At 49.3% G+C, this 19539-nt stretch overlaps 3 protein-coding genes across 5 annotated transcripts in view; 1 reads left to right on the top strand and 2 right to left on the bottom strand.

Annotated features, from left to right (window-relative positions):
- LOC143798623 (protein kinase C theta type-like) overlaps positions 1-19539 on the bottom strand; it is a 1028586-nt gene that overhangs the window by 392510 nt on the left and 616537 nt on the right. The window lies entirely within an intron of this gene.
- CALM1 (calmodulin 1) lies at positions 5663-14395 on the bottom strand. Its single transcript, XM_077267663.1, has 6 exons — positions 14267-14395; positions 10452-10482; positions 9256-9399; positions 8497-8603; positions 8275-8410; positions 5663-7838 (listed from the first exon to the last, which is right to left on the bottom strand). Exons 1-6 carry the CDS (start codon positions 14267-14269, stop codon positions 7810-7812), a joined length of 450 nt encoding a protein of 149 aa, XP_077123778.1. The 5' UTR covers positions 14270-14395; the 3' UTR covers positions 5663-7809.
- NRDE2 (NRDE-2, necessary for RNA interference, domain containing) overlaps positions 13866-19539 on the top strand; it is a 76504-nt gene continuing 70830 nt past the window's right edge. Inside the window, exon 1 of one of the 3 annotated variants that reach the window (XM_077267633.1) lies at positions 13866-14196. The gene's annotated coding sequence lies outside the window, so the exon portion shown is untranslated. The remainder of the gene's footprint in view (positions 14197-19539) is intronic. The other 2 variants (XM_077267628.1, XM_077267625.1) reach the window with 2 other exon arrangements.

Here is a 19539-nt window from a genome sequence, read left to right as displayed (position 1 = left end):
AAAGTGGACACATACCCTTAAGATCTTTGCTTGCTGTCAGTGAATAGGAACCACTGCATAATGGGTGCAGGGGTAGCAGTTGCATCTAATTAGCCTTTGATAATACATGAGAATATCAGTACCTATAGATATGGTATATATCCAAAATAACTCGCCACTCAATTATTTATGAAGAGAAGAACATTCAATTTATCTTGCGTCCAGACACAGAACCAGTAGTTGTTGAACGTTTTCGGTCCAAAGTGGACCTTCCTCAGAACAGTTCAGTTTATCGGTGTAGAGCTCCAGCGCTGGTGGCGTTCTGTGTCGCCAGTGGAAGCCAGGACAGCGCGCTTCCACTGGCGACACAGAACGCCACCAGCGCTGGAGCTCTAACGTTCAACAACTACTGGTTCTGTGTCTGGACACAAAATAAATTGAATGTTCTTCTCTTCATAAACAATTGAGTGCAGAGTTATTTTGGATATTTGCTATTAAGGGTTGGATACCCTACTTGAGCACCAACTTCTATATCATCGCAGAGTGCCATGTTTGTTCTAACATATAGATATGGTATAGCAGAGCACATGCACTGGGCCCTGGCCTGATGCCTGTGGGCGTCTCAGCTATGACATTGATGCAGCAGTGATGTATTAGCAGCTGCCCTGAGTTGATCCTGTGCCCTGCTTGTAATGATGCTGTGCCCAGGAGTTCTGCAATGCAGAGGAGCTGCGGCACTTTCGTCAATATCCAGCAGAGCATTCGCCTCTTTTCTGCAGAGATTTGCAGCTGGGGAGGAAGGATTCCAGCTCTGTCCCAGCATACGCTGCACATCTCATGCTGCAGGGGTCCCATTCTATAGAGAGCTTCTGCATCTACTGCAAAGAGGGGGTTAATATTTAAAGGGGCCACATCCCACTGGTAATCTTATGCCTATATGTTAACCCTGCATTGCCCAAAAGGTGCTTTCCTTGCATTTGGGGCTGCTTGCTATGTTGTGTATGTATTTGAACGCTGTGCTCATGGAAGGGTCAGCAGTTCCATGGCTCCCAGAGCTCAGCTATTCTGCAGCTTGGGAACAGCAGTATCATCCCTGTTCACACCATATATAGAGTTATTGTCTGCAGCCCATGCACAAGCTGCAATATCCTAGAGCAGGACACATGCGGATGACAGCATCCTCTGCAATGAACCCCGCACTGTGTAATGTTCTTACACAACCCAGCACTGCAGATAGTAAGCTGCAGCCGCATACCACATTGCAATTAGCACCAATACATGAGATCCTGAAAACGTGACCTGTTGGTGGGTCTTGAGGACTGGAGTTGAGAAACTAACCTAAGTGATTGTGACAAGGACCAAATTGTGCTGTCCAAATGACTGGGTTAAAGCATCTCTATAAGAACTGTTTTCTTTGCATTGTGACCAGCTCACTGCAGGTTTTGCAGTGTTTCTAGTACAGGGCGGTTTCTTGTGGGGCGTTTGTGGTATACAGTGGGAGTTGTAGAGTGTTTGCGGTGCTAGGCTTGGTCATGCAGGGCATTCACTGTACACTGCCAGCGTTGTGGAGCATTCCCAGAATGCAGTAGTAGCCTTAGGAGGCCTACCGATGAATCAGCCGCTGGGTGACAGATACACAAGGTCATGAATGTAATGGCCACTGAGGCTTTCCTTGAGGTGGCAGGTCCTGCTCCATCTCTCAGCTGCTATACAGGACCTGAGGCACAGTACATGGGACCATAAGTTTGGCTATAATGCAGGAAGCTTACAGTGTTTAGTTCTGTGCAGGAGGATCGATGCCAGCACTCTCTACAGTTGAAATAGGAAGGAAATCTCAAAATCCACATTTTGAAGTTTCTGCCCGGAATCAGATGTTTGTTTCTTTTTCTCTGTGCCTGATAGGAGCGTTTATGTATAATTGATTAAAAAACAAAAAAGATGGGTCACATACAATTCACAAGCCTGCACAGCGTGTACATTGAAGACTATAGGACAGCACAGGCAACTAGTGTACAAATACACAAGTGTTTTCTTTTATTGACTCATGTTGTCACCCCATTAGACATTGTTAGATGCAATGTTGCACTAGAACAATTCAGCCATTGTCGCCACATAGCCCCATCCGTGACTGCAGCCAGTAAGCAAAAACCAGACTCTCAAACATCTCTTATGGGGGAGGCAAGGACTTAACAGGTAAATGGGAAGCATCAGATGACACCGCCAGGGTACTCTGGACTTTGAGAGCAGAGAAACGAGCACAGACTCTGCAGCCAGAATTTAAAAAAAAAAACAAGACTGATTAAAAACCTGCAGAGAACACAACAGCAGCCTTAAGACAAAAGGACAACTAGAAGCCACAGTCAATGGCGGCAAGCACATGTCCTACAGGTGAGCCGGAATTTACTTTTATAGTCTACAGCAGAAAATACAGACTAAATTGTGTGTCTTTAGACTAGCTAATGTTACTTATCCAAGTTACATGCTGTATTATACTCCAGAGCTGCACTCACTACCTCACAATCGCTGAGCACCAATAATGCAGTATGTACAGAGTTACTCTGTTTTGCCATGGACACTTGCAGATCTATCACTAATCTGATCATTGTATCCCATGATATTGGCAACAAGTCTGAACAAAACATTATGTGCTGCCAGAAGCCATTCTTAAGTTGTATTAAAAGTGTTTTGCTCATGTCTGCATTTGGCATCCTGTTTAGATGGCACATATTCCTTATGAAAATTAATTCCCTGGTTATCAGCCCATGAAAAATGCCCTTTAGTTTTTCCAACATTACAAGTTCTGTGCAAATCAAACACAACCAAAAGTCTACAGTCACCCAGCCAAACACTTTCCTATTGTAGCAGAGCTGTAAGATGACACCCATCTTACTCTGAACCACTATGGCGGTGACAGTTCGGGTTACTACTAGGCACAATGTAAGGCTGGGTTTACAGCAGCCAACCCCAAGCATTAAAACACCGGGCAGCCATGCAATATGCTTAGACAGGCTGTGGGCATCTGATGCGCACAGATCAGTCTGTGCACTTTCTTCTCGACAGCACGTTGTCTTGTGTAACCAGTATGTGCTGCTGAGAGAACAATTACTTAAAAGCATGTCAATTTTGCCAGTCCAGCAGGTGATTGAGAGTTTGCGTGATTATCGAGAAAATCTCTTGTTCTTAGGAATTGTTCCCACTAGCTGTGCATTGTAAATGGACTGTAATACTCGGGACAGTTTAGACGTTACAGATAATATTGCAGTCGTGTCTCCAGTTGGAATTTTGGTTGAATTAACTAACCAGCATGCAACAACAGCATAAACACTGAGAAGGGTTTCAGTTGGAAAAGCTCCTGTACGCCCAACTGAGTAAATGTAGAAATCCAAGATCATGGGTCACCAAAGCATGAAGGAAAGTGAAGTACAGAGGGAGAGGGCCGATCTCTACAGAAGAAAAAAAGCTGGATTCTTCAGCTTTCTTTCCAGGTTTTATGCACGTGGCAACTTCTTATGCCACCAGTGGTTGCAACTGATATTATGAAATTACGTCAGTATAGAAGTTCTGCAGTTTTCACATCTCCATAATCTCTTTCACAAGAGCTCTATTTGCAGTTAGTTAAAAGGGTCTCATTTATTTACTCGTTGCCTCCTATTCTGATTCCCCAACAGCAAGCAGATTTTTTTAAGCTGTCAAGGACTGAGAGTTATTTAGGCTACGTTCACATTAGCGTCTTTGGGCGCAGCGTCGTCGACCGATACCGACACTTGCGTCATGCGCCCCTATCTTTAACATGGGGGGCGCATGGACATGTGCCGGTATGCGTTGTCAAGCGTTGTACGACGCATGCGTCATTTGGGCGCACCAGACAGGGCGCGGCCGACGCTACATGTTGCATTTTTCCTGCGTCAAATTTCCGGTAAACAACGCATGCAACGCACTTGCGTCGTAAATGCGCCAAAAAACCACATTACTGTCTATGTACAACGCATAGGGCACAGGTGCCTGCGTTGACCCGAGTTGTTCGACGCATGCGCCTTTTGAGTAAAAAACAAGTGATGAAGTGTCTAGACAGTGACAAGACCACCCCACAGATATAAAAAAAGGGTGATTGCATTGTATTTCACTTGCCTGCACGTCTGGAAACAGAGTACCCGAGACACAGCTCTGCCTTCAAGAGATGTAAGTACCGTACTTTCCGGCGTATAAGACGACTTTTTAACCCCTGAAAATCTTCTTAAAAGTCGGGGGTCGTCTTGTACGCCGGGAATCGCCTTGTACGCCGGGTGTATATGGTGGGTGGGGGGGGGGAGTGGTCCTGATGACGACGAGGGGGCGTCTCACAGGAAAGTGAGTATCCCCCATTACCCAATCATAGCGCTGCAGCGTGGGGTCTCTGTGCTGGGAGCGGCGGCTGCTGTGCTGTGGTGCGGCGGCTCCTCTTCTGCAGTGTGGGGCCTCTGGTGCTGTGGGGCGGTGGCGTATCTTCATGCAGTCGGGGCTCCTCCGGCATCTCAAAGCCTGGAAGCCCCGCCGGCAACTCCATCGTTGTAATGCGGTGGCCTCTGGGAAAATGGCCGCTGCTTAGATTCAGATCTCGTGTCCCGAGATTTCGGGACGAGATCTGAATCTGAGCATGCGCAGCCCCCAGCGGCCATTTTCCCGGAGGCCACCGCATCGCACCTATTGAGCTGCCTCCGGGAAAATGGCCGCTGCTCAGATTCAGATCTCGTCTCCCGAGATCTCGGGACGAGATCTGAATCTGAGCAGCGGCCATTTTCCCGGAGGCCACCGCATTGTACCGATGGAGTTGCCGGCGGGGCCTCCAGGCTTTAATGAGATGCCGGAGGAGCCCCGACTGCATAAAGATACGCCGCCGCCACCCCACAGCACAGAGGCCCCACACTGCAGAAGAGGAGCCGCCGCACCACAGCACAGCAGCCGCCGCTCCCAGCACAGAGACCCCACGCTGCAGCGCTATGATAAGGTAATGGGGGATACTCACTTTCCTGTGAGACGCCCCCTCGTCGTCATCAGGACCACTCCCCCCCCCCCCCCCCCCCCCAAAGGTACATATTCACCGGCCCTATAAGACGACATACGGTGTATAAGAAGACCCCCGACTTTTAAGAAGATTTTATTTTTTAACTGGTAAAGTTGGGGGGTCGTCTTATACGCCGGAAAATACGGTATATAATTTCTCTGCCCATTTTTTTTTTATTCTTTGCAATGTTTGTTTTTTTTATGTGTGTGACTTTTTTTTTTCTTGCAATTTATGGTGGTTTATTTAATTTTTATTGGGTTGTTCTGCGTTGACCGCATGCGTCAAAAAACGCTGCGTTGTGTATTGCGTTTTGGGTTGCATCGACGACGCTGCGCCCAAAGACACTAATGTGAACGTAGCCTTAGAAGTTGAACATTTCATCATGTAGGGACAGTGCCACTCAAGTCTACTGGCATTGTTTGGAATTGCAGCCCAGCCTCACTGAAGTGAGAGGGACAGAGTTGCGATATCTGGCTTATAAAGAGGCAGGACACTAAAAGCCAACCATTTCTGCTTTTCTCTCACTCAGCAGTAGTTCCTCTGGAGCAACAGGGTCTCACTTACAACTATGCCATGTTGGACCGATCCAGAGGGCAGAATATTACCCCAAACATATCCCCCAGCAATGACCACAATGGATGCTTGTTTTTATTTGGCTTTATTAATTTCAGTTGCAATACAGGACAGCCATTTACTCTATCCAGGTCTTTTATTTCAAGGCTTAGCATGTTTCATTTGCCCCTAAAGTGCAAGCACAGATTTAGAGTTATCACAAGCTTCCAGTCACGCCATGGTAGAATGAGTGCAGGAGTGCCAACGTCCACACTGTCCCACTGGTGTTCACCGCCAACAATGGCCTGCAAATGAAAATGATGGTAACTGAAAAAGCAGGAGACTCCTTACTAGCCTCGCCCGGGGCGGCCTACCCCATGTACCACCACCATGCCCAATGCACGGTCTAGTCTTTGGCATTCTGCAACTCAACTTATTAAAATGGTGCCAAGGAGGAAGGAAAGTTACAAATTGGTACATGAAATGAAGACTGGCAGCATGTCCATTAAATATCGCCTCACACACAGTGCCAAAGCTCTTGCCAGAACCAGAGCGCATGATATTGATGGATGGTGGAGGAGAGAATATAGCACGTGGATGTATATAGAGCTTTGCAGGCCATGGCTGCAGCCAGATATGGCATAACCTGTCACACCCCTGCCACTATTCTGAAAATTACTGCTCACAACTCCTCAAAAAAGCCTGAAACATTTTACATTTATCCACTGCATACACAACTAGGTCCATAGTAATCAGTGCAATGTGTTTTAAGTCACACAGCCAGCACATTGCTATACAGATGAGGACGCTTGAGTCAACCGGTACAGTGAGAACTCAGGACCGGAGACCAAACTGCAACAGTCGATTCTTCTGCAAAACACACCTCACCTATTGGCCACCATCACCCCTGTGTTACTGGCAGAGACAGCTGTAAACAATGCTCAATGACCAGTTACCTGCCATTGCTCTTACCAAACAATTCACACCTTTAGTCCTCTGTTCATAAAAAGAAAAATCCAGATTAACAGCCAAAATAAAAAATAATGAGCCTTAGTTTCTGTACAGTAAATTTGAGCATGCAAATAAAAGGCTTGTCCATGTGCTACGCATTAAGACTAGAAGTCAATGAAAAACAGAAGTGATTCTCAGCAATATAAAATATACACTCGCTGCCCAGGGGTTCAGACCCATCACCCATCATAAGACCATGTACAAAGCTTCACTAGCAGACTACAAAGGGAGGAGACACTAAGGATGCAACTAGGAGGATGGCAAAGCAATGAGAAGCGCTCTGTACATGGGTGGATGAATAAATAAAAAAATTAAAAAATCTATTGCGCTAATGTTTTTTTTTATTGGAAAAAAACTAGCATTTACGACTTGGAATGGACATTAGTTTTTTTTTTCTTCCTTAAACAGCCTCGATCATTGTGCTGAAGTCCTACAATGATTATAGGAATCTGCTGTCTCCCAAGTTCGGTACATACATTTCCTTTATTTTCTTTAAAAATGACGAGAGTCCAAAGCTGTTCCCACCAATGGTGAACGCTTTATCAAAATCGTAAATGGCCCAACACCTGTCTCACTCAAGTGCAGCACGAAACGAGAACGTTAAACTGAGATTAGAACAGGCATGCCATCCTCGGGTAGTGTTGTCATCTCCGTACAAAAAGGACCAGTCAATTAAGGGGAAGGAGGGCTTCCAACATCTGTATCCATCAGCCAAACTGCTGCACACCATCCTGAGGTATAAACCAATTTTAGAGTAAACCAGCTATGACAATTTATACTACAAATTGAAACTCGCCACTCAGGGCAAAATAGCTTTTACAATTTTTTTTTTTTTTTTTTGCATTTTTTTTTTCTTGGTTTTAAAATACAAAGGTTTGACTGTGCTCAATTGTCAAGCTGCATGCATGTAAAACTGGCCAGCCCAAACAGTGGAGTAATCATTAGCAAATGGAGCTTAAAGGAGTCCTCTAAGTGTTTCCTTGTTGTTAAAAGGTAGTACGAGTATCGAGATACTGTAAAACTGATGTTTAAACTCATCTTTTTGTTTGTTTGTTTTTGGGGACAGGACCACCAACTGTTACATGCAGATTGTTTTGTGGACAGAAGGTATTTCTTGACATTCAGTTTTGCTATACAGAAACAGAATGAGTAAATGAACATTTTTGCAAGAGGTAAGTAAAAGATTCAGTTTGATTCTTCTAGAGGGTAAGATAGGGGACACTTCTTCATTTTGCGGTCATCATCTGTACGAATTCTGGAAAGAAAAACAATGGACTGGGTTAGTCAGGCGGTGAATGAAGAGAGATGTCCTGGTCCACCTGAGATGGCTGCCAGCATGCATTATTTGGCCCAAGTCTTGACTTTGTACTTCCAGGACTGCACACATTTTTGGAATGTGATAGATATGGAAAGTAACTTTGAAACAGGCCATTAAGAGCAGCTGAACTTGACTTACTGGGTAAGCGCCAGTATACAGATATCAATAGGATCTGTTTTAGACATCAAGAATAGTATAAGACATTACACTGCCTCAGAATCTCTTTAGTAGATGAAACCTGACAAACCACCATGTGCTGTACAGAATATAAAAGAACAATTTTCTCTGCTCCATGTATGTCATGCTATTTATGGGGGTTCCTAAAATTATGAATCCCATTCTGCAGCGATAAACGAAGTCTCCAATTTCTTACCTTCGTAGTTGACCTGCCCATCTCCATCTATATCGGCTTCTCTGATCATTTCATCTACCTCTTCGTCTGTTAATTTTTCCCCTAGGTTAGTCATTACGTGACGGAGCTCTGCTGCGCTGATGTAACCATTGCCGTCCTGTAGGAAAAACAGAAGTCTCCATCAGATGGTGCCCACCTATGTTTTGGCACTATGTGCAGATTGAACACTCTGGGATCTGCTACCTTGTCGAACACTCTGAATGCTTCACGGATCTCCTCTTCGCTATCTGTGTCCTTCATTTTTCTTGCCATCATGGTTAGGAATTCAGGAAAGTCAATTGTGCCATTGCCTGGAAAAGAGATGGTTAAATAACGAGGATAGTGAGGCCATTTTCCTAAAGGTCAACCACCTAAAGGCTGCAAGGTTTAACAGCGGAGAACTGAGCAAATTGAACTCTGGGCAGAACAACAGACTCTTACTGCAGATGACAGTGCCCGGGGCGGCAGTTCTAGTAGTGTCTGCATCACTCCGAGCCCCTTGCCATATCTCCAAGTTGGAGTTTCATAAATAAGCAGCTGCATCCAACTCCCCCAGGAGTTTTGTTCAGTGCGCCAGTCCACTTGTGACTGTCAGCACTGCAGCCGTGCTAGTGATTAAGAGCAGAGGTCTTAGGTGCCGAGTAGACGCCTTCCTACACTGGGAGCATTACTTCTAGAGATGTCAGTGCTTCGCAGCAAGCACATAGATAATAGCAATCAGAAGTCATGCAAGCAAGGAGTGAACCACTTTAAATTCAAAATTGACACTTCCTGTATCACTACAAAAAGCACATGGTATTTTGTCCCTCACGCCCCGACATCTAACCAAGTGATGCCATCACTGCCTATAATTAACACGGTTACGTGACAAACCTAACAATGCTGCAAGCAACTACAGGATCCAATTATCCATCCGAAAACAGCCATTAATGAATCGGCTACACTAATTATGACGTAACTTACCATCTGCATCTACTTCATTGATCATGTCCTGCAGTTCAGCCTCTGTCGGATTTTGACCAAGTGACCGCATGACTGTGCCCAGCTCCTTGGTGGTAATAGTGCCATCCCCATCTTTATCAAATAAGGAGAAAGCCTCCTTGAATTCTATAAGGGAGAAAAAAAAAAAGTGTTAAATCAGATTAAAAAATTATACAAGGACAATTCACCTAATGGTTCTCTATACATAGATAACACCATGTCCAAACCCCAAGTACAATAGTTTGCCAAGTCCTTCCACAAGAGAAAAGCCCCAATCTGTGAGCGCTGGAGTACGTACAATACCTTTATTTTATCGCAAAGTGTCCCAGGACGAGCCATGAAAATTTAGCTGAACATTACAAGTCTGTGCACGACCCCTCTGACTGCAGAGGGAAAAAATGCCTACATTCCAGTTCCCTTAAATGTTGGAGCAATTCCTTGGCAATGAACCTGGAGGTATTGAGTAAGATGGAGACTCCGCCCTGGAGGTTTGGGTACAGTCCAGCAAGTGACAAAAGCATTATCAGGAAATTAAAGGGTTAATGCATTGAATATTCATTGATGTAGAAAAGATCTGGTGGTCTCTGTTGAGAGGCAGCACATGCCCTCCAAAACTGCAAACAAGAGATTTTCCATATAGGCTGCACAAGGAAGATTGTAATGTCAATGGCTGAATAACCATCACCTCTCTGAACTTGGGCCTTAGGTGTAAATATGACCAGGGGCCACATCTGCATGGAGTCTATGCGTTCATGTTTCTTCCCCACACACCAGCTACATAATAGGCTAAATAGATTCCTATTAAAATGGCCCCAATGTAGATGAGCAATTGTAAGTTTTGTGACCAAGGACTGATGTACAATTAGGTTATTCCATAGACCTGTACACAACCCTTGGCTGAACGTTTGATTTTTGCAGCAGTGCCGATTGCAAACCTTCTAGTGTTCACACGCTGACATTGTGCAGGCAACTCCAGAAAATGTCACAAATGCTCCTCTTGTGCAGTAGCACATGCCGATTTATGTGCCGTATAGTAGCCAGCGGAGCGAGAGCTAGAGGAAAAGATTGATGACAGGCAAGCTCCGCTTTTTAAACAAGCTTAGTCATAGCCGGATAACAAGCAACTGAACAGCCTGCAAACCAAATTACCCCGGTCGCTGGAAAAAGCAATTACTCACCAGCAATCTGCTCTTCAGTCAGCTGATCGGCCTAAAGAGAAAAATAATGTATGAGACCGAAGCAATGCATCATGTAGTGATAATATAGCAGATCTAGGAGTATATTTATTAGCCAGGCAAGGCTAAAGATGGAGAGGGAGGGTGGGGTGACATTCTCTGCTGCAAACCTGCAGCACCAGCATTGCAAAAACACTGCACATGGATAAATTATTATTTACTGCAGCACCATAAAATAAAAGTTATATAACACACTCCATGGAGCTGACATGATCGACATAATGGAACAAGAGACCCCACTACACTGCAACTGATGATGCTGTGTCCCCATATCCCTCAGGTAAGTTTAAAATCTCCACCATGAGCAGCCGACATGTCACAGCCATGTAATGTGAGCAGTCTGCAGGGAGAACAGAAAAGAGATCCCTAGGAGAATGAGCACATCTGGTTATGGATCCATTGCATGTTGTCGGCACCGCTTCCAGGATTTCTGTGTCTGGTATACATGGTTCCCGGTAACCAGTCTTGGCCGCCCTGCACCCATCACACAATGATGTGATTTCTGGACACAAGTTATGGAAAGAAGTGATGCTTGGCATTACCTAATTAAACATTACTAGACAGCGTACGGCTGGCAGAGACTAAGAAGCGGTTCTGCATCAGTACAGGACCTGGAAGTACCGAGCTCCCTTGGGGGTGCCCACTTATGTACATTTGCCACCATTCCTCTACATGTGCTGTTACCCAAGTCCCGTATTTGGGGCATCTGCCTGCCTTTTTATATGGCTATACCAGAGTTTTAATGTTCTATGGGCCCTTTCTTCATTATGAAAGAAATGCAAATAAACTAAAAACACAAGGAGACTTGGCCATAACTAAATCACGCCATCTACCTGTAAAGGCATGACATGTGCCCCCAAATATGACAAGCTTTAAATAAAGCAGGCCAGGCACAGAACCAGAAAAGTTCCAGCGAAAGGACATTAACATTTGATTCCTGCATTACTGGAGGAGATTTAAGACCTCTGCGCAAGAAAATAAATAACACCACAGCTGCGGGGCAGCAGCTTTACAGCCGCTTTCAGAGTTATTACAGGGGGCCCTGCAGGCTGGCACCACAGACAGCTATGTGCCTACACATCATCAATCCTCCATGACTGCACAGCAGTACAGAGGACACTCAGCATGTGTACAACAGCAGTGATCACAGGGTGATACAGTAATGACTGGCAGTGCCCAGCAGCCAGCGCCAGGATGCAAAACTGCAAGAGGCCAAGGCAGCGCTGCACCAAGCCCCCGATAGATCAGCTATTATGATGGGATCATTGTGCTGTTGCCTACAGGCCTGGGTCATAATGCATATTGCCTAGTCCAACCCAATACGGGGGGCATACATATTGCCGGGTCCGGCCCATTACAGGGGCATACACTGCCGGGTCCGGCCCATCACAGGGGCATACACTGCCGGGTCCGGCCCATCACAGGGGCATACACTGCCGGGTCCGGCCCATCACAGGGGCATACACTGCCGGGTCCGGCCCATCACAGGGGCATACACTGCCGGGTCCGGCCCATCACAGGGGCATACACTGCCGGGTCCGGCCCATCACAGAGGCATACACTGCCGGGTCCGGCCCATCACAGAGGCATACACTGCCGGGTCCGGCCCATCACAGAGGCATACACTGCCGGGTCCGGCCCATCACAGAGGCATACACTGCCGGGTCCGGCCCATCACAGAGGCATACACTGCCGGGTCCGGCCCATCACAGAGGCATACACTGCCGGGTCCGGCCCATCACAGAGGCATACACTGCCGGGTCCGGCCCATCACAGAGGCATACACTGCCGGGTCCGGCCCATCACAGAGGCATACACTGCCGGGTCCGGCCCATCACAGAGGCATACACTGCCGGGTCCGGCCCATCACAGAGGCATACACTGCCGGGTCCGGCCCATCACAGAGGCATACACTGCCGGGTCCGGCCCATCACAGAGGCATACACTGCCGGGTCCGGCCCATCACAGAGGCATACACTGCCGGGTCCGGCCCATCACAGAGGCATACACTGCCGGGTCCGGCCCATCACAGAGGCATACACTGCCGGGTCCGGCCCATCACAGAGGCATACACTGCCGGGTCCGGCCCATCACAGAGGCATACACTGCCGGGTCCGGCCCATCACAGAGGCATACACTGCCGGGTCCGGCCCATCACAGAGGCATACACTGCCGGGTCCGGCCCATCACAGAGGCATACACTGCCGGGTCCGGCCCATCACAGAGGCATACACTGCCGGGTCCGGCCCATCACAGAGGCATACACTGCCGGGTCCGGCCCATCACAGAGGCATACACTGCCGGGTCCGGCCCATCACAGAGGCATACACTGCCGGGTCCGGCCCATCACAGAGGCATACACTGCCGGGTCCGGCCCATCACAGAGGCATACACTGCCGGGTCCGGCCCATCACAGAGGCATACACTGCCGGGTCCGGACCATCACAGAGGCATACACTGCCGGGTCCGGACCATCACAGAGGCATACACTGCCGGGTCCGGACCATCACAGAGGCATACACTGCCGGGTCCGGACCATCACAGAGGCATACACTGCCGGGTCCGGACCATCACAGAGGCATACACTGCCGGGTCCGGACCATCACAGAGGCATACACTGCCGGGTCCGGACCATCACAGAGGCATACACTGCCGGGTCCGGCCCATCACAGAGGCATACACTGCCGGGTCCGGCCCATCACAGAGGCATACACTGCCGGGTCCGGCCCATCACAGAGGCATACACTGCCGGGTCCGGCCCATCACAGAGGCATACACTGCCGGGTCCGGCCCATCACAGAGGCATACACTGCCGGGTCCGGCCCATCACAGAGGCATACACTGCCGGGTCCGGCCCATCACAGAGGCATACACTGCCGGGTCCGGCCCATCACAGGCATACACTGCCGGGTCCGGACCATCACAGAGGCATACACTGCCGGGTCCGGACCATCACAGAGGCATACACTGCCGGGTCCGGACCATCACAGAGGCATACACTGCCGGGTCCGGACCATCACAGAGGCATACACTGCCGGGTCCGGACCATCACAGAGGCATACACTGCCGGGTCCGGACCATCACAGAGGCATACACTGCCGGGTCCGGACCATCACAGAGGCATACACTGCCGGGTCCGGACCATCACAGAGGCATACACTGCCGGGTCCGGACCATCACAGAGGCATACACTGCCGGGTCCGGACCATTACAGAGGCATACACTGCCGGGTCCGGACCATTACAGAGGCATACACTGCCGGGTCCGGCCCATCACAGAGGCATACACTGCCGGGTCCGGCCCATCACAGAGGCATACACTGCCGGGTCCGGACCATCACAGAGGCATACACTGCCGGGTCCGGACCATTACACGCGCACACATTGACGGGTCCGGACTATTACAAACTACAGCCACAGATGATAAGTGAGCGGAGCAGTGGCAACAGACCTCAGGGGCTATTCCGGAGACCTCTGGGCTCAGAACGGATGTACAAATCTATAAATAACTTTGTAAGAAAACAACGGTAGCCACAAAAGAGGTTCTGCAGCTGCTGCGCGCCCACGGCGTGTTCCGCGGGAGCGCGCAGCAACCACAACGCCCGCACAGCCAGAGCCCCGCCCCCGGGACCAGCGCCTCACAACCGGCCCGCAGGACGGAATAAACCGGGAGAAACCAAAGCCGTCAGGTAAAGCTGTTACCGTACAGCACTGGGGTAACCCCGGAGAAATTATAGACACCGAGAGGCGGCTACATACCATGGCGGCGAGGCGGGAGGGCTAGGTATCCGTGTAACAGAAAACACCAAGAGCGTCCACACAACACGCCGAGCTCCACAGAGTGCTGGGGGTGTGAGGTAAAGCCGCAGCGCTTTATAACCGCGTATCCCTCCGCCAACGGCCACGCACCGCCAGGGAGCCGGGGCTGCACCAGAGACACGCCCCAATCACGCCCCTGCCAGTCACAGCCATTGGCGTGGGCGGGGCTGCGAGTGCCAGCCTGAAGACAGCGGCAGTGAATTGAGTGGTCTGTTACCACCCGAGCGCCTCACAGGAAGACCACCACATATAAGAACCCCAACTACACCAAGACCACTACTGAGGAGACCCCCGCCTACACAAGACCGTCACTAAGAAGACCGCCCGATTACACAAAGATCACCACTGAGGAGCCACCGAGAGCCTCACAAGACCTCGAGGAGACCCCCGACTACACCAAGACCATCACTAAGGAGACCCCCGACTACACCAAGACCATCACTGAGGAGACCCCCGACTACACCAAGACCATCACTGAGGAGACCCCCGACTACACCAAGACCATCACTGAGGAGACCCCCGACTACACCAAGACCATCACTGAGGAGACCCCCGACTACACCAAGACCATCACTGAGGAGACCCCCGACTACACCAAGACCATCACTGAGGAGACCCCCAACTACACTAAGACCACCACTGAGGAGACCCCCAACTACACTAAGACCACCACTGAGGAGACCCCAGGTGCCTCACAGTAATATCTATGAGGAAAACACTGACTACACCATGGAGGAGACCACCCAGAAAACACCACCAAGGAGACCAAAGAAGAGACTCCTGACTACACCACTGATTAGTTCCAGGAAGATAACTGAGTATATACCACCAAGGAGACCCCGAGCGTCTCACATTAAAAACCCTGACTACACCATCAAGACCACCACTGAGGAGACCACCAACTACACCACCAAAGAGATCAAAGAGGATACCCCTGACTACACCACTGAGAAGACCCCAACTACACCACTGAGAAGACCACCAGAGCAGATAACACCCAGATCCCCAGATGGCATCAGTGAGGAGACCCCCCAGAGCAAAGAGCACCCTAGATCCTCAGAATACACCAGTGAGGAGACCTTCAGACCCCTGGTTACACCACACTTCAGTACTAAGGAGACCCCTACCACATCATACATAGACCCCCAGACTACGCCACTGAAGAGAGTGCCACTTTAGCACTGCAGAGATCACAGACTTTGAGACCCACCACAATTTACTACTGAGATACCCAGACCCCGGCCTACTCTAGTCTGTACCTATAAGACCCCCAAAGCTATGAATACACCACACTGCACTACTGAGATGTAAGGGGCTGCGGAATATGCTGGCGTCATAGAAATAACTATTATTACAAAATATTATTACTGAGATCTTTAGAGCCTTAACTACACCTCACTATGGCCCAGCTCCCTGAATATACCGCACTGCACCCCTGCCGCCACCATTTATACCACATTGCACTACTGACACCCGTGACTGATGTCTATACCACACTGCATCACTGAGACCCCTGACCGATGTCTACACCACATTGCACTACTGAGACCCCTGCCTGCTGACAATACCACACTACATCACCGAGACCCCTGACTGATGTCTATACCACACTGCACTACTGAGACCCCTGCCTGCTGACAATACCACACTACATCACCGAGACCCCTGACTGATGTCTATACCACACTGCACTACTGAGACCCCTGCCTGCTGACAATACCACACTACATCACCGAGACCCCTGACTGATGTCTATACCACACTGCATCACTGAGACCCCTGCCTGCTGATACCATACTGCACTATTGAGACCCCTGTCTGATGTCTACCGCACTGCATCACTGAGACCCCTGACTGATGTCTATACCACACTGCATCAGAGACCCCTGCCTGCTGATACCATACTGCACTATTGCGACCCCTGTCTGATGTCTACCACACTGCATCACTGAGACCCCTGACTGATGTCTATACCACACTGCACTACTGAGATCCCTGCCTGCTAATACCATACTGCACTACTGAGAACCCGGACTGATGTCTATACCACACTGCATCACGGAGACCCCTGCCTGCTGACAATACCATACTGCACTACTAAGACCCCTGACTGATGTCTACACCACATTGCACTATTGAGACCCCTGACTGATGTCTATATCACACTGCATCACTGCAACCCCTGCCTGCTAATACCATACTGCACTACTGAGAACTCTGACTGATGTCTATACCACACTGCATCACGGAGACCCCTGCCTGCTGACAATACCACACTGCACTACTAAGGGTATGTGCACACGCTGCGGATCCGCAGCAGTTTCCCATGCGTTTACAGTATAATGTAAACCTATGGGAAACAAAATCCGCAGTGACAATGCTGTGGAAAAAAACGCGCGGAAACGCAGCGGTTTACATTCCGCAGCATGTCAATTCTTTGTGCGGATTCCGCTGCGGGTTTACACCTGCTCCTCAATAGGAATCCGCAGGTGAAAACCCGCAGCGGAAACCGCAATAGAAACCGTGATAAATCCGCAGTAAAAACCGCGGCGGTTTTTACTGCGGATTTATCAAATCTGCTGCGGAAGATTCCGCAATGGAATCCGCAGCTTGTGCACATGGCCTTAGACCCCTGACTGATGTCTACACCACATTGCACTATTGAGACCCCAGAGACCATACTGCATCACTAAGACCCCTGCCTGCTAATACCATACTGCATCACCGAGACCCCTGACTGCTAATACCATACTGCACTACTGAGACCCCTGTCTGCTAAAAATACCATACTGCCCTACTGAGACCCCTGCCTTCTGATAATACTATAAGGCACTCCTGAGACCCCTGACTAATGTCTATACCACACTGCATCACTGACCCCTGCCTGTTGAGAATACCATATTGCACTACTGAGACCACTGCCTGCTGATAATACCGTACTGCGCTACTGAGACCCGCCTGCTAATAATACCATACTGCCCTACTGAGACCCCTGCCTTCTGATACTATAAGGCACTCCTGAGACCCCTGACTAATGTCTATACCACACTGCATCACTGACCCCTGCCTGCTGAGAATACCATATTGCACTACTGAGACCACTGCCTGCTGATAATACCGTACTGCGCTACTGAGACCCGTCTGCTAATAATACCATACTGCACTACTGAGACCCCTGCCTGCTGAGAATACCATACTGCACTGAGACCCCTGCCTGCTGCCTACACCACACTGCACTACTGAGACCCCTGCCTGCTGCCTATACCACGCTGCACTACTGAGAATCCTGCCTGCTGAGAATACCATACTGCACTACTGAGACCCCTGCCTGCTGAGAATACCATACTGTACTGAGACCCCTGCCTGCTGCCTACACCACACTGCACTACTGAGACCCCTGCCTGCTGCCTATACCACACTGCACTACTGAGAATCCTGCCTGCTGAGAATACCATACTGCACTACTGAGACCCCTCCCTGCTGACTATACCACATTGCACTACTAAGACCCCTGCCTGCTGAGTACCATACTGCACTACTGAGACCCCTCCCTGCTGACTATACCACATTGCACTACTAAGACCCCTGCCTGCTGACTATATCATACTGCACTACTGAGACCCCTGACTGCTAATACCATACTGCACTACTGAGACCCCTGACTGCTAATACCATACTGCACTACTGAGACCCCTGTCTGCTAAAAATACCATACTGCCCTACTGAGACCCCTGCCTTCTGATACTATAAGGCACTCCTGAGACCCCTGACTAATGTCTATACCACACTGCATCACTGACCCCTGCCTGCTGAGAATACCATATTGCACTACTGAGACCACTGCCTGCTGATAATACCATACTGCGCTACTGAGACCCGTCTGCTAATAATACCATACTGCACTACTGAGACCCCTGCCTGCTGAGAATACCATACTGCACTGAGACCCCTGCCTGCTGCCTACACCACACTGCACTACTGAGACCCCTGCCTGCTGCCTATACCACGCTGCACTACTGAGAATCCTGCCTGCTGAGAATACCATACTGCACTACTGAGACCCCTGCCTGCTGAGTACCATACTGCACTACTGAGACCCCTCCCTGCTGACTATACCACCTTGCACTACTGAGACCCCTGCCTGCTGACTATACCATACTGCACTACTGAGACCCCTGCCTGCTAACTATACCAACCTGCACTACTGAGACCCCTGCCTGCTAACTATACCACACTGTGCTACTGAGACCCGTCTGCTAACTATACCACACTGAACTACTGATATCCCTGCCTGCTAACTATACCACACTGCACTACTGAGACCCCTGCTTGCTAATTATACCACACTGCACTACTGAGACCCCTGCCTGCTAACTATACCACACTGTACTACTGAGACCCCTGCCTGCTAACTATACCACACTGCACTACTGAGACCCCTGCCTGCTAACTATACCACACTGCACTACTGAGACCCCTGCCTGCTAACTATACCACACTGTACTACTGAGACCCCTGCCTGCTAACTATACCACACTGCACTACTGAGACCCCTGCCTGCTAACTATACCACACTGCACTACTGAGACCCCTGCCTGCTAACTATACCACACTGCACTACTGAGACCCCTGCCTGCTAACTATACCAACCTGCACTACTGAGACCCCTGCCTGCTAACTATACCACACTGCACTACTGAGACCCCTGCCTGCTAACTATACCACACTGTACTACTGAGACCCCTGCCTGCTAACTATACCACACTGCACTACTGAGACCCCTGCCTGCTAACTATACCACATTGCACTACTGAGACCCCTGCCTGCTAACTATACCACACTGTACTACTGAGACCCCTGCCTTCTGATACTATAAGGCACTCCTGAGACCCCTGACTAATGTCTATACCACACTGCATCACTGACCCCTGCCTGCTGAGAATACCATATTGCACTACTGAGACCACTGCCTGCTGATAATACCGTACTGCGCTACTGAGACCCGTCTGCTAATAATACCATACTGCACTACTGAGACCCCTGCCTGCTGAGAATACCATACTGCACTGAGACCCCTGCCTGCTGCCTATACCACGCTGCACTACTGAGAATCCTGCCTGCTGAGAATACCATACTGCACTACTGAGACCCCTGCCTGCTGAGTACCATACTGCACTACTGAGACCCCTCCCTGCTGACTATACCACCTTGCA

The sequence above is a fragment of the Ranitomeya variabilis genome, chromosome 1 (genome assembly GCF_051348905.1).
Source record: "Ranitomeya variabilis isolate aRanVar5 chromosome 1, aRanVar5.hap1, whole genome shotgun sequence".
NCBI lineage: Eukaryota > Metazoa > Chordata > Amphibia > Anura > Dendrobatidae > Ranitomeya > Ranitomeya variabilis.
Note: the sequence above shows the minus strand (reverse complement) of the source record. Positions and strands in the feature narration are given on the sequence as shown.

Coding starts and splice junctions, on each gene's coding strand:
- CALM1 (XM_077267663.1), bottom strand. Junction 8,604..9,255: donor CAATGAAGTAGATGCAGATG/GTAAGTTACGTC, acceptor TCTCTTTTCCAG/GCAATGGCACAATTGACTTT. Junction 8,411..8,496: donor CATTCAGAGTGTTCGACAAG/GTAGCAGATCCC, acceptor TTTTTCCTACAG/GACGGCAATGGTTACATCAG.